The sequence below is a fragment of the Epinephelus moara genome, chromosome 6 (assembly GCF_006386435.1).
Source record: "Epinephelus moara isolate mb chromosome 6, YSFRI_EMoa_1.0, whole genome shotgun sequence".
In the NCBI taxonomy this organism is placed as follows: Eukaryota; Metazoa; Chordata; class Actinopteri; order Perciformes; family Serranidae; genus Epinephelus; species Epinephelus moara.
Genome location: NC_065511.1, coordinates 31,188,261 through 31,211,476, shown reverse-complemented (window position 1 = coordinate 31,211,476; position 23,216 = coordinate 31,188,261). Strand labels below are relative to the sequence as shown.

The 23,216-nt window shown below is 42.2% G+C and overlaps 2 protein-coding genes across 2 annotated transcripts in view; both read left to right on the top strand.

Moving 5' to 3' along the window:
* Positions 1 to 1,958, top strand: part of ube2s (ubiquitin-conjugating enzyme E2S) — a 4,576-nt gene extending 2,618 nt beyond the window's left edge. Inside the window, exons 3-4 of the mRNA XM_050047865.1 lie at positions 1,127 to 1,317; positions 1,409 to 1,958. Of these exons, the coding sequence (XP_049903822.1) occupies positions 1,127 to 1,317; positions 1,409 to 1,768 (551 nt within the window). The 3' untranslated portion in view covers positions 1,769 to 1,958. The remainder of the gene's footprint in view (positions 1 to 1,126; positions 1,318 to 1,408) is intronic.
* Positions 1,959 to 8,458: 6,500 nt separating this feature from the next.
* Positions 8,459 to 16,015, top strand: LOC126392436 (uncharacterized). The gene is made up of 5 exons (XM_050047833.1): positions 8,459 to 9,430; positions 10,349 to 10,503; positions 10,896 to 10,961; positions 11,252 to 11,437; positions 11,614 to 16,015. Exons 1-5 carry the CDS (start codon positions 8,664 to 8,666, stop codon positions 12,681 to 12,683), a joined length of 2,244 nt encoding a protein of 747 aa, XP_049903790.1. The 5' UTR covers positions 8,459 to 8,663; the 3' UTR covers positions 12,684 to 16,015.
* The last annotated feature ends 7,201 nt before the right edge of the window (positions 16,016 to 23,216 follow it).

Sequence of the window (23,216 nt, the reverse complement as noted above, 5' to 3'; positions counted from 1 at the left end):
GTCAACCCCACCCCCCCCCCCCCCCCCTCGCTTAAGATGGGTAATGCGTGGTTCAGACTACACAATATCAGCCCAATTATAGTGTGACCCGGCCATCATAGCGTATTATCTGCGTCAGTCGATGGTTTTATTACGTACAGTGTGTCATAGAAGTTAGCCCACATTGTGTCTGGAACGCCTCGTGCCCTCCCGATAATAAGATGAACATGTTAGAGGTTTTTTTTGCCTTCCACGACATGTTCTCTCGCGACCATGACTTTGTGTAATAGAAGCATGACGTACTTCATCTGTAAACATGGTGACACAAAAGAGGAATGATTAGAAAGGTAAAGAGGATGTTGGTGCTGCAGCTGCAACTGTGAAAAAGAGAAAAGGTCAGTTGTTTTTCTTATATTTAGGGTTTTCCAAACACAAGACAGTCAACATCATACACTCGCTTGTTTACATCGCTGTTCCTGTTAGTTCTCAGCACCTCCTCCCATGACATCATGCGTGCCGTAAAAGACAGTGGTCGTGGACCAACCTGTAATCTGTCTTTAAGCAAAGTCATGGCAACATTTTATGACTCTGTAATCACCCAATCTGACACTGTGAGCATTGTAACAGACAAAAATATCTTGTAGTCTGAACCCAGCATGAGATGTGACACTTGTCTGATAATTACACGTGAGACACATAACCCACTTAACCCACATGGCATCTAATCACTATGGGCTCACCGCTTCAGACCTTGTTATTCTTAAGTAGGCCCTGAAGAGTCAGACACTTGTCCACATTTTATCAACTCCTCCACAGAGCAACTTCTCTGCATGTTTGATTTATTAAACTGACAGTCTTATTGGTATCAGAAATTTGCTAACTAAATCCAAGATTGACACATTGCTTCCTTCAGTCATGTCAATACAGTATGTTTTATAAGTCACACATTAATTAGAACTAATGTGGAAGTTGTCATCTTAACCCAAACAGATTATGATACAAACAAGGAGTGTGTGTGTCTGACTTGTGTGTAATATTTTTTACATTTTTGTTAGTTGACTCAGTTGCCGCTCCATGACCCTCTTTGTTTTTGTTTGGCACAGTCAGGACATACTGTTCATGAGATGAATTCTTTATACTTTGACAGAGGGAACTCCATTTGCTGGCGGCGTTTTCCGAATGCGTCTGGTCCTCGGGAAGGACTTCCCTGCGGTTCCACCCAAGGGGTATTTCCTGACCAAGATTTTTCACCCCAATGTGGGTCACAAGGGAGAAATCTGTGTCAACGTGCTGAAGAGGGACTGGAAGGCAGAACTCGGCCTCAGACACGTCTTACTCGTAAGTAGAACGATCAGTCGTTGTTGCACTTACTGTCAGCTGCGTCACCGTCACTACTTTTACATCTTTATCTCCTTTTATTTCCCCACAGACAATCAAGTGTCTTCTCATCCATCCGAATCCCGAGTCGGCTCTGAACGAAGAGGCCGGGCGTTTGCTGTTGGAGGACTATGCAGAATATGAGTCCCGAGCTCGTCTGCTCACAGAGATCCACGCCATGGGCGGGACCTCGGGGGCACCTCAGGACCCTAATGACGGCCCACAGCCGAAGAAGCATGCAGGTGACCCCATGAAGAGAGCAGGGCCCAGCGCAGCAGCTGTGCCTGCTGCTCTGGGTAACGGAGCGAACGGAGCCAGCACCACCAGCAGCAATAGCAACAGCAGTAGTAGCACTAATAATGTAGCAGGGAAAAAGAAAGCAGATAAAAAGCGTGCATTGAGGCGACTTTAATACCTCCACGAAATTCTCAGTGTGTGTGTGTGTGTACGTGTGTGAGCGCGGGAGTGTGTAAATATAAATATTGAAGTGTGCTGACAATGTTTTTGTTCCCTATTTTCTGAGTCTTTCTACCACCTGTCCAGACTGTCCACTTTGTACTCATACCGTAACTTCTGTTTTGCCTTCAAGTTGTTGTTATTTCCATACCTAAAGACATGATGACAACACCGTCACTGCTGAAATCATGCCATCCGTTGTACTTTGCCCACGGCCTAGTGTGAATATACGATACAGGGAAAACATGGCCTCTAACATCTATCCATTTATGAGACATAACCACCATCGTCTCCGACTTTATCAGCTCTTTAAAAGTGCTTCTTGGTGAATGCTGCTGTGATGGTACTGTGTACTGCTCAGCCAGGCTCACTGGTGAGTCCCAACCAGGACGATACTTTAATTAAAGTCATGTTTTTAAATTGAACTCAAAGGAAATAATGGTAGAAGTTGCTAAACAATTGTGCATGAAGTCAGTGGGTTCATGATTGGGGTAGAAATATTGTTACCGTCACACAAACTCGTGTCATCTTTTTAAATAGTATTTTTCATATTGTGATCTGAATGAGATAAAGGAATGGCAGTGGAGTATAAAACGTCTGTTATATTCATGGAATCTCATCCCCCCCCTTTTTTCATTTCTTTTCTAAAATGGTTTCACTGTCCAGTATTTTCAAAAGTTGTTTATAATTGACATGTTCATATTCAGCTGTCTTGTGGTTGTGTGTGAAGACCTAGATCAGTGGCTGTTAGGGAACGGGGTAGGTTGCCAGATTACTTTTATAAAAACACTTTAAAAAGACAACAGAATCATGTATTCTCTGTATTAAGCATACAGTGGTGTGACTCGCTTTAACTTCCCCTCCTTCCCTACAAAGCAGCGTGTTCTCTCAGATACCCAGCTCCCCTGACCAGCCATGTGGGTACCTGAGAAGACATCTGTAGGATAAAGAAACTTCCACGTTTGATAGAATTTGTCTCTCCCCCCACCCGTTGCACTGGCAGGGTTTCCTGGGCAGGTTTTCTCTCTGTACTAAATGCATGCGGGGCCTACATTTCCCAAGGAAACACACTGAAGCGCTGTCTTAATTTGGATGGAAAATGTGCCTCTGAATCTCCTGTCGTTGTGCAGACTGTCGGCTGGATATTTTGTGTCCATTTTAAATTATTTAAATTAATAAAACATTGAAATATGACAAGTTAAATGAAGAAAATGAGTCATATTTGCTCTTTTATGTGGAGTTCCTTTGCATGCATAATTATGTATGATGGTTGCACTTCAGCTGTTGTGCAATCATGTATCAGTATAGCTGAGGATGGATGCCAGCATCTGCTTTCACCGCTCAGTAATGTACAACAGCACTTTATTTGGATGTTTATAGTGGTCTCCTGCTCTGCAGTGATGGAATAACCATTATGAGGAAATCAGTAATTGCATCCACCCCAGCAAAGCAGTGAGTGAAAGTGCACCCGGTAGAGCGTCATTGGACCATCTAATGAAGGGCTCCACCAGCCTCTGCTGCAGACATGCAGCAGCCCACCCACCTGTGTAGAAATAGAAGCCTGCCATGCAGGTAATCATCAGGCCCGTCTTAGACACCTGGGAGTCCGCATAACCCTTAACACCTTCCCCAAGCCCCATTTTGGAAGTGCTTACCTCCTTCTCCACCTGGCATCCACCTCCACATGTGTGCTAAAGCCATTTTCCCTGCTGTTATGTGAAAACAAAAGATGATGTGTATGGTGAATCTGCTCTGATGCAGTGTGGGTCAGGTGTAAAGGGAATGCATGCTGGCTTCCCTGTGTCACATGCACAGTATAATGCTGTTAATTATGATTCATGCTGTATTCCTAATGTGTGATCACTAATTCATGCAACACAATCCTCCTGTTAAAATCTACAGCACAACCTAAATCCGGTTTCATTCATCTGCTGCTGCTGCTGCTGCTGCTGCTGCTGTGAGCATCGTGAGGAGGCTGTTACTGTATGTGACGGTGGCATGGAGCCAAACAACTTCCATCTCTCACACGCACCACACTACATTTCCTCCACTCTTCCCCTTTCCTTTTTCACGTCTCGCACGTCTCCAACTGTCCCTGCTCGCCTTAAACTTGAAGAAATCTGAATTACCAATGCAGGTCCGGGTCTAATTGACAGTTTCGTTCACGCTCCAGTGTTAAAGCTTTTGCGCCAATCCTCTCCCCTTCCCCGTTTTCATCGCTTTCATAATTGCCACCAACATAATGACACAGTTGCTGTGGCAACCATGTCTCTCTTTTTCTCTCTCACTCACACACACACAAAGAAAAACACACTTTTGGATCTCGGAGGTCTTCCGCTGAAATGCTTTAATTTAGCAGGCTGAAGTTTTACCCCACAGTTTTTATATCTGTGTCTCAACCCTGCGTGTTAGTTTTCAAAGAAAGAGCAGCAGCTTTAAATCTGATTGATACTGTTTTGTCTGCAGTGGCATTAAAATGTAGGTCTCCAGGGTCATTCAATTAAAGAGGCAAATGAAATGGAGGGGGGTAGAGATGAACGCCACCAGTTGAATGGGCCTAATGACCATCAGCGCCGAGCAGCGCGGAGTTTAGAGTCTCATCAGCACCAGTGTGAGCGACCAATCACAGCGCTCCCCCACCGGCGGACCTCCGTGAGGCCAGTCGCAGTTAGGCGGTGTAACCTATCTCGCTTGGAAATTATGAAGGGAACCAGCTTCAGTCGATTCTAGATGGAGAAAAGTTAAATTGGGGGATTTTTTGTTAATTCCCGGTGACGCGTCTTGTCATTTGGAGCGCCTGTATCACTGCGCGTCCTCCAGGGTTATAGTTGCACTGTAACTTGTGCTGTAACAGACAGACGGAATTTTCCGATGTGGTGTTTTAGTTGAATCGCTTTGTCACATGTATCAGAAAATCTCAGAACATCTCGTCTTGCTCTGACTCTCTTTCTTTCTCTGAGTCCTGCTTGCGCTTTTTTTTGTACCTCTCTCCGCCGCGATAATGGATTATCAATAACCGGATGGAAGAGCGATTGAGATCTGCAGCACAAGTGCGAAAAACAATTTAAAACAGGTGGCAGATCCAGCAACAGTTCAAGCTGTCCTGATCATCCTCTGCCACAATAACAGGCTGCCATCTGAGAGACGCTGAGATACAGTGCGCAGGCTCTCGCGCTCCTCTCCAGCATCAAACCCCAGAGCAACGCACAGGTAAGACACGACATTATGCACCTTTTATTGATGCAACACCAATTACCTTATACCGCGCAAAACTGTTTCATACCTTCATTATGTGTTTCTGTGTGTGTGGAAATGTGAGTTTGGCGTGTGTTTGGACGCATCAGCTGTGTTGGAGGCTGTCAAACAAAACATTTGGATGAAAGCTGCGCCACAGAAACATCTTCAGGGCTTTACACCGGGCAGACATGTTTTTCTTTATCACTTAAACACTTTAATCGACAGCACATCGCGACATTAGGAACATATTGATAATAAGAGCGGCACACCGACACATCCAGCCGGACTACACACACACACAAACACACACACACACCGGCACGGATACACCCACGCACTCTTAGCCTACTGATACATGCAAGTCATTTCCATAACCTGCATGCTTGTTCATTCCAAGTTGCAACTTATTAACCTAATGAAGGCTGGGTTGTATTCTGGAGAGTCCGTGTCCAAATGCAAAGTCATTGCGCAGCATTTATTTTACTGATAAGCCTGAAGCTGCTGCGCTGCCTTCACTGTCATTAAATGTCTTTTGCATCAACATGACAGGATTATTTTTTCTCCTTCACTGATTCACATCTCAGTGCGCTCTTTTTTTCTCTTGCAACAGCGTGTCCTAAAGAAAAAAGAGGCCATTTTGTTTCATTTCCAACGAACACCTGTTGAAATCGTTGCATGCACAGCCGTCTGCACAGCTGGTCAGCATCCTGCAATGAAACTAAGGGGAGCCGTTTGGTTCATTTGCTTTGATAGGATTGCTTGCAATGAAAAGGAATCCGCGGAGATGGTTTCTCTCTCCCTCCAGTGGCCATGCAACTCAGGGGATGCATCTTCACACTTGTGAATGTGTTGCCCTTCACCCTTTAGTTCCCATCCTCGCTTACTGCATTGCTTCAGCAGCACAGTATAGACATACCTACAGGAAAACATTTGCTTCTTCTGTAGGTTGAGTCACTTTTTTTTGGCTAGAATTCATATCCTGAATTCTAATTGTTAGAAAGCTGTAATTGCACATTTACTGGGAGTGGTTTGGACATCATACTGGTCAGGAAAAATCCTGAAGTAAACTGAGTCAGGGCAGCAGGGGAAAAAATGGTAATGGAAGTTGAGCGGCGAGGCATCGGTGTCATCTTGTCGAGCAAGAGACGGGCAGATGTGACTTTGAAATCTGGTTGGGCTAATGGGTGTAGATTGGATTCTGCCTCCCTTCTCTTTCACTGCCTCTTTCACTCACACACAGACAGAGCTGCAGTGCTATTCTGAGAGAGTTAGCTGCCTCAACCCACGCACAGAATCTGAGAAAGAGAGAGAAAGGCAGGAACGAGGGAGAAAAGAGGAGAAGGAGGGAGCGAGAGGAATAAAGGGGAGAGAAAGACTACAAGGAGGTGTACAGAATGCCTACTATGGTCTCTCTCACACACACACACACACACACACACACAAAGCCTTTGTACAGTTTCACATTCTCCCCCCTTTAAGTGTTCTAACAGCGGCTGATTTACAGTCTTGATTAGCACTCTCTTCTTGTGTGTGGCATTGACTGTATTTGCAGATCTGTTTGGCGGTGCTGTTTGTGTGATGTGCTATGTTGTATTGGTAAGTGCTGGGAGAAATGTACTTGATTCTGTGCCACCCACACACCGCCCTCCCACTCATGGTCGTCTCTGCATCTATACCTCTGGCTCTTCCCGCTCGCCACAATCTCTTTGCTCATTTAAATCCCTACCCTGCATTTATCCCTCTGCTCTCCTTTCTCTCTCTTTCTCCATCACTGGCTTTTCTGGAGCCTCCTGCAACCAAACAGGCACACTAACACACACACTCGGCCTCTCACGGTGCACACACACACACAGTGCAGTTAATAAACTGTCAGTTAGTGAGGTTGCAAAGCTTCTCCCCTAATCATGCCCTCTTGTTTTGTATTGCAGCGGACACTCTGGCATTCCAGGTTTGTCGACGTGCAAACCCGAAGAGAATTCTGGAAATCACGCAGAACATTTAGATACGCCAGAAGAACACTTTTGGAACATTAGTCAGTGGGAGAACTGCTGTCTTTGTGTCTCTGTGTTTTTCCTGCGCTGAACTCTCCTCAGAAGGTCAGAGGAGCATGTAACTGAAACAAGTGGAGCCCTCGGTGATTTCAGCATTCTGTCTCCCCCATCTGTGCCTACATTCTCCGCCACAGATAGGGACGTTTTTGATAATTACATATAATTATAATTTCTGTGGGAGACAGATCTGCCTCTGTCTATTATTGCCAACACCTCCAACACAATAACTTCACACATTTACATATTTCTCAACAAAAGTGATATTCTTTGAACCTCGGAGACAAATCAGGAATAATTTTACTTGGAGAGACATGTCACATGGAGACGCAATGTGCCATTCACTTCATATCTAATTAGTGATACGGCTGAATGACACGGGTAACTTTTTGTGCCTAAAAGCTGAATAGAGAGCATTTAAAAATCTGTGACGTTTGCCTCATTTTCTAATGTGTTTCACAGGCTGGGAGGCTTGGTTTATGCTTACTCCTAATTTTCAGCTGTTACAGTCTTCTAGCACTTAAGCTGAGCCTCCCTCATTATCACCCCCCGGCCCAATCACACTAACAGTGCGTGCCAGGCGAGTACAGATGCACATTAATCCAAGCGTAGAAAAGATTGAGATTAAGTACACGGTGTATCTATAGATGTGACGAGTGCCTCGAACAAGTTAACATGGAGATACATCCCTGCGCCACAGAAACTTAACGCCATATATAGACAGTTTATTATCAGTGGTGCAGTCTGATTTGATTGTTTACAATGCAGGTAAACACATAATTTCAACGAGAATTACAAATTTAATACATTCTTCCAGGAAGGAGTTGCTCGCAGCTTAAATAAGTGCCAATTCTGAATGTATGTTGTGCCGTCCAGGAATGAAAAAAGCAGACAAAACTGTTTACATTTGATAAAACACTACAACTAGACAACTGTCCAAGTGCCATGATCAGCACAGGAATGTACAGGACTGCCATATTTTACTGAGAAATCCCTGCTACTAATTTTTACTGGCCTTTGTGGTTACAAGAAAATTAATTCCATCCAGCAGCACGTCAGATATTTGTTCTTTTGTTCAGTGCGAAGTGTAGAACAAGGCATTAAGGACTAAAAGCATGAAGATTGTTGTTTTCAATTTGTCCTTTTTACAAAGCTGCCTCCATCTTAGTGTTCTAGACTTGAGAGGGCAAAAGATGAAGTCATTACGCATGCAGAGTTGCTTTCTAGCAGCAAATTAAAACCATTTTAATACCATTATCGACAATTATTGAAACCTACCAACTGTTTTTGATAGTGTTAGTCCTTTTCATTTGTACAGTTCCTGACCTTTTCTAATATTACACCATATAAATGCTCAGCTTCTGACAAAACAGAAAAGCAAGCTTCGAATTTTCCTCGTCCAGCATTGCTGAATGAAACTACTGATACATCATCAATATCCAGTAGGTTGTACATGCTACTTGAATATTTCACATGCCATTTTAGTGGGTTAAACTGCAAAAGCGGATACAGTGTTGTAACTGCATTGACTCAACAACAGAAAATAGATCTCTTAGTCATGTAAAAATGACGCCCACCACCAATCTCCGAGTCCTCGCTGTCTCCCTGCTCTCCCTCCTTACTGCCCCGCTCACCACTGTTGTGGAGACCTCTCCGTCCCCCCCTCCTCAGCACATAGACCGCTCAGGGAGGCCTTTCACCGAGCAGCCCAAGATCGGCCCTAGCCCTTCTCTCCTGCTCCTCGCCATGCAGGCCAATATCAGGCCAGCTGCCCTGCAAGGCAGGACCAAAACCCCTGAGAACTTTCCAGAAACCTCAGAGGGAGTTCTGGAGGCGCCTCCAAGACCCCTTCCCCAGATCATGTTCCCCAAGAATGTGACATCATCAGAGGCCCTTGCACCTCCCTTAGGCGCCGCCCAGGTAGCGCCCATTCGACCACGCATGATGGACATATGGATGGATGTATGTCGGGGTTATTATGACGTAATGGGACACTTTGACAGCGCTTTCAACTGCTCCAAGGACACCTTCGTCTTTTGCTGTGGAACCTGCCACTACCGCTTCTGCTGCCCAGAGCGAAGCCGGCAACTGGAGCAGGACAGCTGTAAAAACTATGACTCTCCAGACTGGGCCAAGCCGCAGACAGACGCCATGATATTACCAGAGGAATTAGGTAATGACCCAGACTTTGATCCACTGAAGCAGCAGAGCCACAACACGGGCTTCGTCATCGGAGGCGTGATCGTGTTCATGGTGGCTGTCGCCGTGGGCATCAAGGTGGTCTTCAACAAGGTGCAACAGGAAGCCAACCAAAGGGACCTCAACATGCCCAGGTGAGGATTCATCACCTCTCGCTGCTGCATTCGCTGCTTCATTCAATGTATGATGCTGTAATGAAATTAGGTTTTCAGGACTCCATAAATGGCCCAGATTCATCATTCTGGGCTCAGAATAATGTTGTTAGTCATCAGATGAAACATATTTGATCTTCATCGAGTGGCTGCTGCAGAATTCATGGTTGTTTTGGTTCCTCTGGGCTTTTTATCATATGTATGGCCCGTAATCTTGGCAATAAGGATTTGCATTTTGAATTTTGTGCTGGTTGCAGTTTTCTATCTTGGGCTTCAGTAGTGAAGGATGATGGTTGTAGACTGATACAGAGCGTTGGTCGACCCCTTAAAGAATGCAAATTATTAATAGTGTATGGTTTTCTTCTTATTCTGCCGGGTCGAGAACACTGTACCCAATTTATGATCAAATCATGAGGGGTTGTGAAAAAGGCTGCAGGGGCATAGGTTTCATTTCAGTAAACGGGTGGTTTGGGGGTCCTGCCAGAAAATTTTAAGCATCAAACACTTAATTTCCTGCATTCTGGTGAATTTTATGCACTAGTATATGGTGTAAATGGCTTTAATTTTGCCAAAATAAAAGCCCTATGCTTCTGTCATGTTTTTGTTGGGGGTAACAGATGCACGTTCTAAAAATTGAGTCCAAATCTCCAACTATTAAAGACTGATTACGGCACAATTTAGATACAGTAATTAGTATTTTAAACGTATAAGATGGATGTTTATTAAAATGCCCTCAAATCAGATGAGATATATTTATCCTCACATGAACATGCTGGTCCTGAATAGACTGCTAACTTCATGAATTTGATGTGCTATGTAAGTCAGCCAGCCATTAGCCACTAGTTTATTGCCAGTTTCATCATGCGTTTCCCTTTTTGCTTGTGTTTATTAAATCATTAGAGCCCTGGTCGACATGTTGCGGCACCAGTCGAGCCCAGTCCAGCAGGATGAGAGGAACAACAGCGTGGCTCTGACTGTAGGGGACGGAACAGGGACACTGGGGAGACCTCCGAAAAATCTTTACGCTCCAGGACTGCCCAGCAAGGACAACAGATGTGAGGGTTTAGGGTGTTTTACAGCATCAGTGAATAGCACAATCAGAGGCACAATCAGAGCTTTTGTGACTGCATCGTCTGTGTGTGTCGAGGCACGTCATGTTTATCACATCTGCATGTGAACCCAGGTTGTTTTCTGTGTCTCACCATCAAGATATCTTTGTAGCCATTAAGCATTATGGGGGAAAAAAGGAAGAGGAATCTGGAGATTAGATGCTTTTGAAATCTCTACGTGTACATGACGATGTTGAGAAGCTCTGTGCATGTGTGTTGATGTGATGATACATGAATGTCTATAGTTGGCTTGATCTTTTTATGTTAGAGGATCATTGAACTGATAACTACCTGGCATCCATTTTGAGCTGATTACCTTATGTTCTTCTGACTTGCAGTGGGCAATTTGCAACACAATTTCATCCACCCAGCAGGCACCAGCCCCAAACACACCGCAACTATCGGTAAGGCAGCTGGTGAAAGCCGGGCTCCTATGTAAATTACATGTAATCACCACAATGCTTCATTTACTTTGTTCTGTTTTGTTTAAGCTCAAAAGCAGACTCATTCATCCCAACAATAATAATGATTATCAGAGCTTTGGTTGCTTGTGTTAGCGTTGAAAGCAAGTTAAAAATCTGTCTGTTCCAGTGAATGTTAGCAGATTCACACACACAGCTACGTGCGGTGCGCTATATCCAGAGGAGCAAATCTCATTTAACACACAGTCGTTTTCTCCCTGTGGTCTCTGTAGAACGCACCCCTCGGATGAACAATGCTCAGCTGGCAGCTGGAGGCACCCTGCTTTCCAGTAAGCACAACAACACCAAATCCCAGCCTTCCTTCCACCACTCCCTGCACAACCTGGCTCAGCTGCCGCCGTCCTATGAGAGCGCCACCAAGCCTGAGCTCAACAGATACTCCTCGCTCAAACGCCTCGGTAAGTACCTTCAAATGTACCAGCCTGTCTGCCCCTCTCCCCTCGCAGCTGCTTCATGAGTACTGAACGCAGTGACATGCTTGACACTGTGGCACAAAGTGCAGGATGCGTCATTATGTGCTGATGCTTTTTGCTGTGGTGATAAACAATTCAGAGAAATTTTGTTTGGCTTCCAGAGAAAGGTCTTGATGAGTACTCGTCTGGTTACTGCACCACCAAGCGCCGGCCCCACACAGCCCAGCCAGCCCTTCAGTCCTCTCAGCACCACCTCCACTGGGGTGGAGACTACACCCTCAGTGGGAGAGGAACCCTCCCAAGGCATGCAGTCCGTCCCTGGATCCCGCCGCCGCCTTCTGGCATGCCTGCCTCGCCCACCCCCAATCCGTACCCTCTGGATCCTCCGGAGCCCCAGTTCAACCCCAATTATGACACTCTCTCCAAGCCTGCGAGGAAAGTGAAGTCCACTGACCAGCTGCTCAACATGGGTGATGTCCCTGGCAACACGGGGACCCTGTCCAGGTTGTCCAAGAACCAGCAACACCAGTACTACAAAGCCATGGCTGCCTCCAATAAGAACTCCAACACGCAGACCCTCACCAGGAAGCCCGGGGACAGGCAGAACAGGGAGGACAGGCAGAACAGGGAGGACAGGATGAACAGGGAGGACAGGATGAACAGGGAGGACAGGATGAACAGAGAGGACAGGATGAACAGAGAGGACAGGATGAACAGGGAGGAAAGGCAGAACAGGGAGGAGAGACAGGACCGGCTGCTCATGTCCCCAGATCATTTGGAGGAGAGGATGGGTGGGATGGGGGTCGTAGATCCATACGCCCACACAGGAGGCATTGTCCCCACGCTGCCTCGCCAGCAGAAGGCCCAGTCCCAGCAGAACGTCTGCGCCACGCCCTCTCTTGACCGACACCACATGATCAAGATGAACTCTCACCCCACATCCGGACGGGAGCAGGAGAGGAACACGGCCATGACGGGGCACATGAGCGGGGGCATGGGCTGGGGCGGGGCGGGGGCAGGGGCGCCGGAGGGCCCTGGGGCAGGGGTAGTCATGGGAACGGGAACACTAGGGGGCCACAGCGCCAGGAGGATGGCTTTTGCAGCGAAAAGGCAGAACACCATTGAGCAGCTACATTTCATACCAGGAGGGGGCGGCGGGGGGTCGGCAGGAAGTGGAGGGGGAGGAAGTCAGGGGATCAGGACAGGGAGTAAAAATGAGGTGACGGTGTGAGGTTTGTGCCTAATGTAGAGTTTACCCCTCATCAGCGGTGTGGGAATAGATCACCCTTCTGCATTTAACTATTACATATACAACTACAAGAAATAAACCTAGCAGTATCAAGTATAGTAACGGTATAACGTGCTTAGGCTATTCAAATTAGTGTTATCTTGTAATTAAATAGCTTCAATATGATTACTTAATTAAAAATCTAGGTGGGGAATGTCTGTTCCAATTATGTGATAGCCTATATCAGCCATATTTTGTAATAAGATTTGCCATACTGCCATATACAGCGGTGCCATTACTTGTAGAAAGACTGACTGAAAGGGTGAAACAAAACCAACAGAAGTGTCGTTGATAATTTTGTTTTTATATATGTTTTTCAAAAAGTACTCAGGAGCCATATTAGATAGGAAACGAGATTATATATATACATATATATACATTCATATATATGTATATATTAAATACATATTAGGTTGATGAAGAGGAGGACCATCATGTGGAATATTGTATCACAGAATTTAACAGAGAATCAAGCCAACTACCTGCTGAACTGTCGACCTGCTCAGCTCTCACCGACTATGATTTATCAGACTGAAGCTCATGGGGTGAGAAGCAGATGAGTGTGAATGAACTGCGTGTGTCTGGCGAGGGATTTTGGAGATCTGACACCCTCATCCTGACACGGGGAGACAGAACTGATTTTTGTCGCCTCCCATGTAAATGAGCGGACGAGGCGGGGGCTGCCTCTGACTGGGACACTGCAGCCTGACACTGTTGACAGGACTTCGCGCCCGATTTAAACCACAAACGCTACCACATTACCAATCTGACGCCTGGGTTGCCTAGTTTTCCATGTGACCTTAGATCCCCAGAGGGACTCACACTCTGATTCACACCACAGGAGTGTAAACTGATGTTAGAGCATGGGTGTGTTTCCCCTCTAATGTGCCCATCTCTAGATCAGGACCTAACTGTAAAAAAACAATGGGCTACCAAATAATATAGAGCCATCTGTCACGTTATTACAGAAAAACATCTTGACGAGTCAAGAGACGCGTGTGTTCAGTTTACCAATAACAAAAAGAGGCAACGTGCTTTAATGCATGTTGTGCATGGAGAGCAAAGGTTTTTCTACAGAGCACAAATGAAGCGTGACGCAGAGGTTGCACTTACACAACTGTCCTTCAAAGCCATTTATGGAGATACAAAGAAAATACCACAGAGGAAGCTGGTCTGACAATCACCGTTTTATTATTCTTGCCAGGTGACAAATTATACAAGTCAGTGATATTTTGTACAGTCAAAGGGATTGGCTTCAGAGCAAGCCAAAAAAAACCCCCACCTCTGAGTCAGGAGAGAGAAGGCGACCTGAGGCCTTCTCCTGCGTGGCTCCGTACGCCGTAAGAGACTCGGATGGTTAAGGAAGCCCTCGCCATCCTCACGACGAAGACCTTGCTGTATCATAACGCACTTCAGCCAGTATGAGTAAAAAAAAAAAAAAAAAATACAAACAAAAAAAAACAGAAAAGAAAAAAAAATCATCAATAACAATGCTTATCAATACTAAGGGCTATCCTATCCTATATACTGTAGTATGTGATATCTGTGGTCCATATAAAATGCTATCTCTTTCTCTTGATTTTGTGTTGATATTGTCATGATGTATTAAGTATTAATGTGTACAAAAAACAAGAGCAATTTAAGCACAGTTCAAAGAGAAACACAGAGACAAAAAAGAAAACTTTGCACAAATCTATCCCCTGATATTTGCACCAGATACGGACTTTGTATCGTGTCCTCGAGGTTTACATTCTGTACAGTGTGACTGATCAATGGAGGGTGTTGTATCGAGACAGACAGAGGATCTTTTTCTTTTTAATCAACATGAAATCAGAGATAATTACGCAGGCGATCAAAGAAGAAACTGCTCGGTTTACGTTGGGCGACGTGAGAGGATACAGAGGTGAAATACTGCCAAACAGAAACACAGATTTCATTCAGACAATCTTCCTATACACAGTGCTAAATGTAGTTGTTATGAATATGATGGAGTGTTATTATTAATAATTATTATAACTGTTATGGTTATTATTAAAATTATCTTATGATGTGATGTTCTTTTACTTGGTGGGATTTAAGTGTTTATTGTTTTTTAGATAACTAGCATTCTCATGACTAGTTGTTTTTTTTTTTTGTTTTTTTTTTTTCATACATCTGGTCATAAATTTTTAAGAACATTCCAGATCTTGATGCATGCCAGCTCCATTTCATTGAGAGGCAGTTACAGTATGCCGGGATTTTAAGGTCATCGACACTTATTATATGGCCAATTCTCCAGCTGTGTGTACTGTGCCTAGACATCGGCCTTACGACTTCTTGATCTCAAGTGATTACTTAGGTTTCCACTCGGGTACAAAAATATCTATTGAAAAAATCTGCAGCCTTCTAAACGTATGTGTAGACGACAATGTTTCAACCGCCAGTGACGGATAGATGTGTTCAGAACGAGTTATTAGGAGTTATTAGCCAGACTGGAGACGGCCTGTTGTCTCCACTGCAGCAGCCTGACCCAGAAACATATTATGGGTTGTACACACAAAGCCCGTAATGCCATAATGTGTGTGTGTTCGGATGAATGTTTGTTACAAAGGGGTGGAGGAAAGCAGAGGTCTAATGGAAACCTGAATGCTTTGAGTGTCTTTTTCAGGGAAATAGGACGGATGACATACAGTAGTATTAGATTTTTTTAATAGAGCCACAAAAGGTCTGTAGCAAAGTCTGTAATATCTCACAAGCCATATCCATCGAAACTCATCATCACGATTTTATAAATGGTTAATCTAATTTGTGCAAGTATTGTATTTTGTATAGCTAGTACAATCAGAATATTTTGAGTGATCTCTTCGGCATTAATTTGAGGATTCAACAAATTATGTGTTAGTATTTAATGAATTGTACAGTGCCAAACTCATAACATTTTGTTGTCTTTCTATTGCCATAGGCCTCCTACAAGACTACAGGGGTTGTTTATTTTTCACAACTGAGAACTAACACACGGGCAAGCGAAGCTACATGAGCTAGTTGTGAGACAGAAATGAATGAATATGGTGTGTGTTTTTACCATTATGAATTCATTTAGAGAGAGGATGGTTTTAATGGCCACCTGAAATGTGAAGCATTACTAACAGTAAATTGTACGAACAGGGACTGTGTCCACTAATGAAATTCATGGATTTATTTTCATGCCTATAAATTTCAAAACGACCCTTTTGTTATTGTTCAATGCATTGATCCCCTTGGATACGACAGTGACTTACCAAGAATTTGTATAATAAAGTTGGTGGGAAAAAAAATGTTTTGGTTTCTTGCATTAATGCTCGAGAATATATTCAGTCTCTGTTTCTCTACCTGAGACGTCTGAATGGTTCTGAACCTACAACCTCAGGCACATCTAGGGGAGACCGGGGTTGGTTGGCACACATTTCACCCTCTGCCGCACTTCTCTTGCATTATTTGTGTTCAAATATTCTAACCAGCAGCAACTGAAGGTCTCAGCTGTAAATATATTTGCTTTAATGTGCACAAATGTTTCCTAAATTTAGGTGAATCATGATTAAAGCCACGTTGTGCATTTGTGTCAACCTGCCCCATCACAGGGTGTCAGCTGGACCAATGTTGAAATGCTTTGGTTTCGAAAAAAGGAAGCATTCAAAAGAAACAATTTGAACATTTAATTCAAACAAACACCAGAAAACATCATTATTTAATAGAATATTTGCCCAGTTTTTAAACCAAACATGATTTTTAGCAATCATCAGTAGAAATGTCTAATTACTGCTGCCATTGACCATTCAAAATAATAATCGATGATAGTTTTAATCTCTCAAAATACAGTTACAACTCTTAATTTTACAATACAATTGCCTGATGAGTTATTTACCCTCAGAATAAAAAGTTTTTTTGTAGAAATAATAATCACAATCAATAATTACTCACTCACACACATACGCACACATATTTTTGCACATTAATGTGAAACAGTTATTAATTCTTGAGTGTCCCTGTCTAATAAACCAGCCATCACATGACCAGATCACACCTCTCTAAACGTTTATATTTGAGATTATACATCGTTTATAATTTATTAATTTTGGTGTAGGTTTGTTTCAATACAGAGGAAGGAAATTGTAGGTTATGTCAGTGAAATCAGAGTGACAACCAACCCTGCTCACATTTGACCGACTTTGTGAATAAATTATGTGAGCCAGCTGCCATCACTCATCACAGACTTTCAAATCTCATATCAAAATGTAGCTGATTCCTTTGTCTATCAATTAAAAGTCACACATTTCCAATATCTTTAGTCCATAGACCACCTTTTAAATTGCAATTCAGTGTTACCCTCACCAAAAAGTTAGTGACGTCTAGATGTTTTAACACAGTAGATGAGTGCAGGTGAAGAAAGCAGACATTTTAATGTTACATTTTTGTCTCTGTGACCTTCACAGGATGAGAAAAGAACCATGTGCCAACAAACCCTTTACTGTTGTTCAGTGATGTTGGTATATTTTCTTATCTTAGAATGGATATTCCAAAGCTAACAAGCACTGAAGCGCCTCAGCTATATATCTAACAATTATGATTCAAATTATAATTTATCAATTGTAAATTATAATGTAATTGCTCCTCTGCATTAATGGGTACTGGATAATATCAGCAAACCCTCTCAAGTGGTTAGCCGTTCAAACCATATCTAAGATTTAACAGTTTATCACGCTTCAGGTAGACATCTGTGTTCACTGTTTGCACAGAGCCAATTCAGGACCGTCTTAAGTGGGAATAATTTGGTGTGTAATAAGGCTCTTTTTGAAATAAAACTAATTGCAGGCCAATGAACTACTCTGGAGAGAATTTAGCTGGTGGTCGAGGAAATATTCTGATCCTTTACAAGTAGCAAGACTGCAAAATAGGCCCAAAAATACTCGATTATAGGCATAGCATGACATTTGACGTTCAGCACAGGATTATCGTGGCCATAACAGTTTACAATAACGATATTATCGCAATATCTATCGGAAAAAAAGCATAATACAAACAGTATCAGTCAAATTTGCCTCTAACTTTGTTGACTGTACATTCTGTCTCTTTCTTTGTCAAATGAACTACACTCAAACTACAAGTGTAGGGAGGTGGAAAGAGAGAGTCTGTGACCATAACTGAACAAAATCATACAAAAGGAGCGATTACACTTAATAGATAGTGAAAAGGCAACCAGATGGCAGTGGGGGAGGGAGACAAAGAGAGAACGAAAAGAAACGGAAATGATTTAAGAGGCGCTGAATTACTTACAAGTTATTATCATATGTTTATTATTAACATGGTATAAAAATTTCATTTTTTAATACCACAATAATCGTCAATATCAGTATATATTGCAAGCCCCCTACTCCATTATAAGTAGACGTCCTGCAGTGAGGGTTTGGTTGTAAGTATTGTCAGTAAAATGGACTTAAAGTATCAAAAGAAAAAGTACTCATGAAGCAGATTGGATTATTATTACTGATGCATTTATGTGTGAATCGGGTGAAGCTGGTCAAGATGGAGCTAGTTGAAACTGAAACAAATTTTATATATCATTTAGCAGCTTAATCCATATCAGTGCATCATATTTTAGAGGCCCATCTATGTTTTGTATGTAAAGTCTATTATCTAAAGTTCAAATTGATCTTGTGGAGTCAAATATTTCCCTTGTATTGCAGAAGAGTAGAGTAGTATGAAATGGAAATAACCTATTCAAGTAAAATACAGGTACCTCAATATTGTATTAGTACTTGAGTAGATTTCCTTTTTTTATTTAACCTTTATTTAACCAGACAAACCTCTTGAGGTAAAAAAAAAATCTCTTTTTCAAGACTATCCTGGCCAAGAAAGGCAGCAACATGAGTTACACACAGACAACATAGAACAAAAATACAGAATGAAAATGTACAGCTCTAAAACAAGCAATATAACCACAGGATTATCGTGGCCAAAACAGTGTAACAGTAACAATATTCACTTCTCGTTGCTCTCTCAACAACATTTTGTACCACTTGTCACTGATTATTGTTAAAAAAAACCTCCTTGTTGACACTATTTTTGCAAAAACATCTACCTCACTTTGGGACCACAGACACTATAGAACAAAAATACAGAATGGAAATGTACAGCTCTAAAACAAGCAATATAACCACAGGATTATCGTGGCCAAAACAGTGTAACAATAACAATATTCACTTCTCGTTGCTCTTTCTACAACATTTTGCACCACTTGTCACTGATTATTGTTAAAAAAAACCCTCCTTGTTGACACTATTTTTGCAAAAACATCTACCTCACTTTGGGACCAAGACTCGTGTCTGACATATGACAGTCAGGACTAAGAGTAGTTTTAAGACGAGCGCCACAGTGATCAGAGAAAATATGTTGTGAAACTGAGATTCTAAATTAATCAGGAGACAAATTAATGTTTTATAAAGGGTCAAACCAGAAGCAGAAGCTGTGTATGAACAAAAAGCCTTTTAGTCTCCAGTAGGTTAGTGAGCATACAGAGTGGCTCTGTGATAAAACCCCACACCACCAGGATGGCAGATATTGTATAAGCCACATTAAGGCTATACAGCGCCAGTGGGAGTGGACAACTGTGCTTTTAAATTAAATGAAAAGGCGAAATTTGTCTTCATATAATTCACAGCTCGAGACCATCTGAGTGCAGAGTTATATCACAGCGTACCTGCCGGAGCCTCAGAGTGAGGTGAGGGCTATGGAGCTCATATTAAAAACCTCCTGCGAATACATTTATTGCACTGAGATGTATGAGGGCTTAAATAAAAGAGCAGATGGCGACATTGTACTGATACGGAAATAATTTTTACAGGAGGCACTCAAAGGGCACGAAAAAATATTATGTTTGATTTGGGCACTGGCTGCCACTGATGCATTACAATCATTGTAATTTGCACATTTCACCACCAGGAGGTTCAGTGGCTCCTCAGCTCTGAGACAAAACCTGCATGAAGCCTTCACTCAAAATTCCATAATTTAGTGCCCACACTGTCCAACACCTGTCACCATTCAAATTAATACATCTGCTACGTAAAGTGAGCCCACGTTTTTCACAAATTATGCTCGGTTTATGACACCGACAGTCACTGAGAAAGACTGCGAAATTGCCAGAAAAGACACATTAATATTCAAATTGCAAATATATGTGTGTGAGTCAAGACTTTCAGAGCCTTTGATGGTCCTAAGTAAAAGATTCTGCATCCTATGATTAGCTTCCTAACCTCGGCATGATTACCATCCTTACATATCAGAGAGGCACAGAGCTGAAATTATCCACATCTCTGTGATTATAATGACTGAATCAAATCTGAGATGTGTGTGATGATAACACGATGATTCAGCCTGAGGTTAAGTTCCTGAGTTCCCCACGACTTTTCTCACAGATTCCGCTTCGTCTGTAAAGATCTATTAATCATCATATTGATCTGGTGATGCAGTTTGTTGATTCACAGCTGAGGTCTGTTGTTGAGGAAGAGGAACAGGGGAGATCAGGAAGAGATATTATCAAAGCGCCTTGAGAAATTTGTGTGACTTGTTTTATTTATAGTTAGATTTTCATCAGTGGTAAATGAAGTAACAAGCTCTTAGTTTTATGAAACACTTCCTATTATTTACCCACAAACTAAACAGATCAGCAAACACATGGGACTGAGGACACAGACGACTGGAAGTAAACTGGAAGAGTTTAAAATTGCCTGACGAGTTATTTACCCTCAAATAAAATGCACTTTTGTTGCAATAATAATCACAATAAATATCTATTACTCATTCATGCACGTTTATGTGAAACATTTATTAATTCTACCTGGCTGTTTTCTGTTTTTAAAAAAGCATATTAAAACTTGAGGGTCCCTTCCAGAGTACACCTTTGTAAACATGCATATTAGAGATTATATATAGTTTGTAATGCTAATTGCTAATTTTGGTGTAGGTTTTGTTTCAACACAGGGATATGGGGACACATATAAAATGGAGGATTTGGGGGTCCTTTGCCAGAATAGTTTCTTGAATAGCTTCAACACTTGATTTCTTCCACTCTGGAAAACTCAAAGTGTAGGTTATGGGCTGGAATAAAAGATCATAACATACCTTTTCACCTAATGCTGTATATTTATTAGTTTTTTTCCCACAAGATATGATACCCCCAGTCGTTAAAAGTAGTGAAATACATTAACTCAAATACTGTACTTAAGTAGAGTTTTGAATTATGTGCACTTTACTTGAGTATGTCCATTTTCTGCTGCTTTATATTTCTACTCCACCTCATGTCAGAGGTAAATATTGTGCTGTAAACTCCACTGCAGTTATTTGACAGCTGTAGATACTCTGCAGATTGAGATCATTAACACAAAATACTAAAGGTATAGAGTTCGTTTCAACACTGGAGGAGGGGAGACACATAAAATGGAGGGTTTCAGGGTCCTCTGCGTGTCCCCCACGTCCCCCCTGATATCTACTCCTATGCAAAATGGCTCCAACACATTCTCACTCTGACCTCGTCACATACACAGGTACCCTGGGTGCGTTGGTTGTTGATGTTCTGGGACACCGTGTCAAGTTCTGCCTGTTACATGCATTGTCTTCTTTCTGAATACACTTCTGTTTTCACAGGAAATTTAACATTTACATAGAGTCTCTTTTGAAAATATACGCACTACATCAGTACAACACCACAAATTGATGGGTTTTTTTCTTCAATGACAAACATGTGGTTGGGTTTAGGCAACAAACACACATGGTTAGGTTTAGGAAAAACGAACAGGGTTTAGCTTTAGAGTCTTATGGGATACAAACACTGCTCTCTCAGGTGAAGGTCGGTGTTTGTTGGACCCATCCACCAACGCTCCCGCCCACCCCAGTAGGACTTTCACCACCTTAACTTTTGTCCTTGTCCCACCACATTTCCCCCATGCTACTGGCGCCATTAAAGTATAACCGCAACCGGCCATGTATAATGCCAATGTTAAAGGACGCCTTTTTTGTTGGTTTCTGACGCTGCAAGTCACTGCCCAAGTGTGAAGGGGTTTGGAAAGTAGCTATATTTACTCAAATATTGTACTTAAGTACGTTTCTAAATTATTTGTACTTTAGCGTGTCAATTTTTGCTACTTCATACCTCTACTCCACTATCTCAGAGGTAAATACTGCACTGTAAAATGTAGCTACAGCATTTATTTGACAGCTGTTGTGACTTTACTAAAGCTGTTATTACCAGTGGCGTGAGGAAGTTACGATGGGCTCCAGTGAAAACAATTATGATGGGCCCTAGAGCACGTTATTGTGCATGTATTATCTTCACACAGAGAATTGAAATTAGACAACATTACCATCCATACCATGGTTTCTATGTTACTGGGGTTTGGAGGTACTCTGCAAGAAAATTTTGACCCCAAAACACTTAATTCCTGCATTCTGGTGAATTTTTGAGCTTCATTTTGTGCATGTTTAGCAGCAGTTTATTGTGTAAACATCTCTTGTCAAAATAAAGTCTGTTTTTCATCATGTTTGTCTCTTGAGTTTGGTGGGCTGAAGACCAATTTCCACCCTGGTGGACAATTAAGATTTATTCTATTCTATTATTTTATTCAAAAAGTCCTCTGCTACTTTCATGTTTTTATAGGGACAAATACACGTTATAAATACTGAGGAGCGCTAGTCCCCTGTGTCCCCCCTGAAATCTACGCCTATGTAAGATATAGTCAGCAAATAATATGATGAAGCCTTTTATTATATCTCGAGCTACCCAGCAGTGTATAAAGTAATGACAGTTAACCCAACTTTTACCAGCTGCAATATTACAGTGATTAACACATTTATAGATCCAGAATTATAGTCAATTAATATAATAGATATATTCTTCTAAAATGGGCCATTTGTGCATAATGTGTACTTTTACTTTCAGTACCTTAGGTATATTTTGTTGGTATTACTTTTGTACTTTTACAAAGTGAAATTTTGAATGCAGGACTTCTAATTGATGGTGTTTTATTATAGAGTGATCCACCTAATAAACTGCTTTTGTGTTTTTATTTCTTGGGGTCTCTCTAAACCCCTAAACGTCACTGCATTTATTTGACTGCTATTGTTACTTACTACAGCTGTTACGACATTACGGGGGTTTAGGGGTCCTTCGCCAAAATATTTTGAATCTGAGTCACTTAATTTCCCGCATTCTGGTGAATTTTTATGTACCATTTTGTGCATTTTTGCATCAGTTTATGGTGTAAATGTCTTTTGTGAAAATAATTTTTTAATTTATAATCATTTTTTATTATGTTTGTCTCCTGTGCTTGGTGGGCCGAAGACAAATTTCCAACCTGGTGCACAACAGAGATTTATTCTATTTTATTATCATGTTTTTATAGGGACAAATACATAAATATTGAGGGGCATGTGTCCCCTGTGACCCCCCTGAAACCTACGCCAATGCAA

What these genes read in the sequence shown, in the direction of transcription:
- LOC126392436 (XM_050047833.1), top strand. Translation starts at nt 8,664, where the DNA reads ATGACGCCCACCACCAATCTCCGAGTCCTCGCTGTCTCCCTGCTCTCC. An exon ending in GCCCAGCAAGGACAACAGAT is followed by an intron (nt 10,504 to 10,895) that starts GTGAGGGTTTAG and finishes TCTGACTTGCAG; the next exon opens with TGGGCAATTTGCAACACAAT. An exon ending in CAAACACACCGCAACTATCG is followed by an intron (nt 10,962 to 11,251) that starts GTAAGGCAGCTG and finishes TGGTCTCTGTAG; the next exon opens with AACGCACCCCTCGGATGAAC.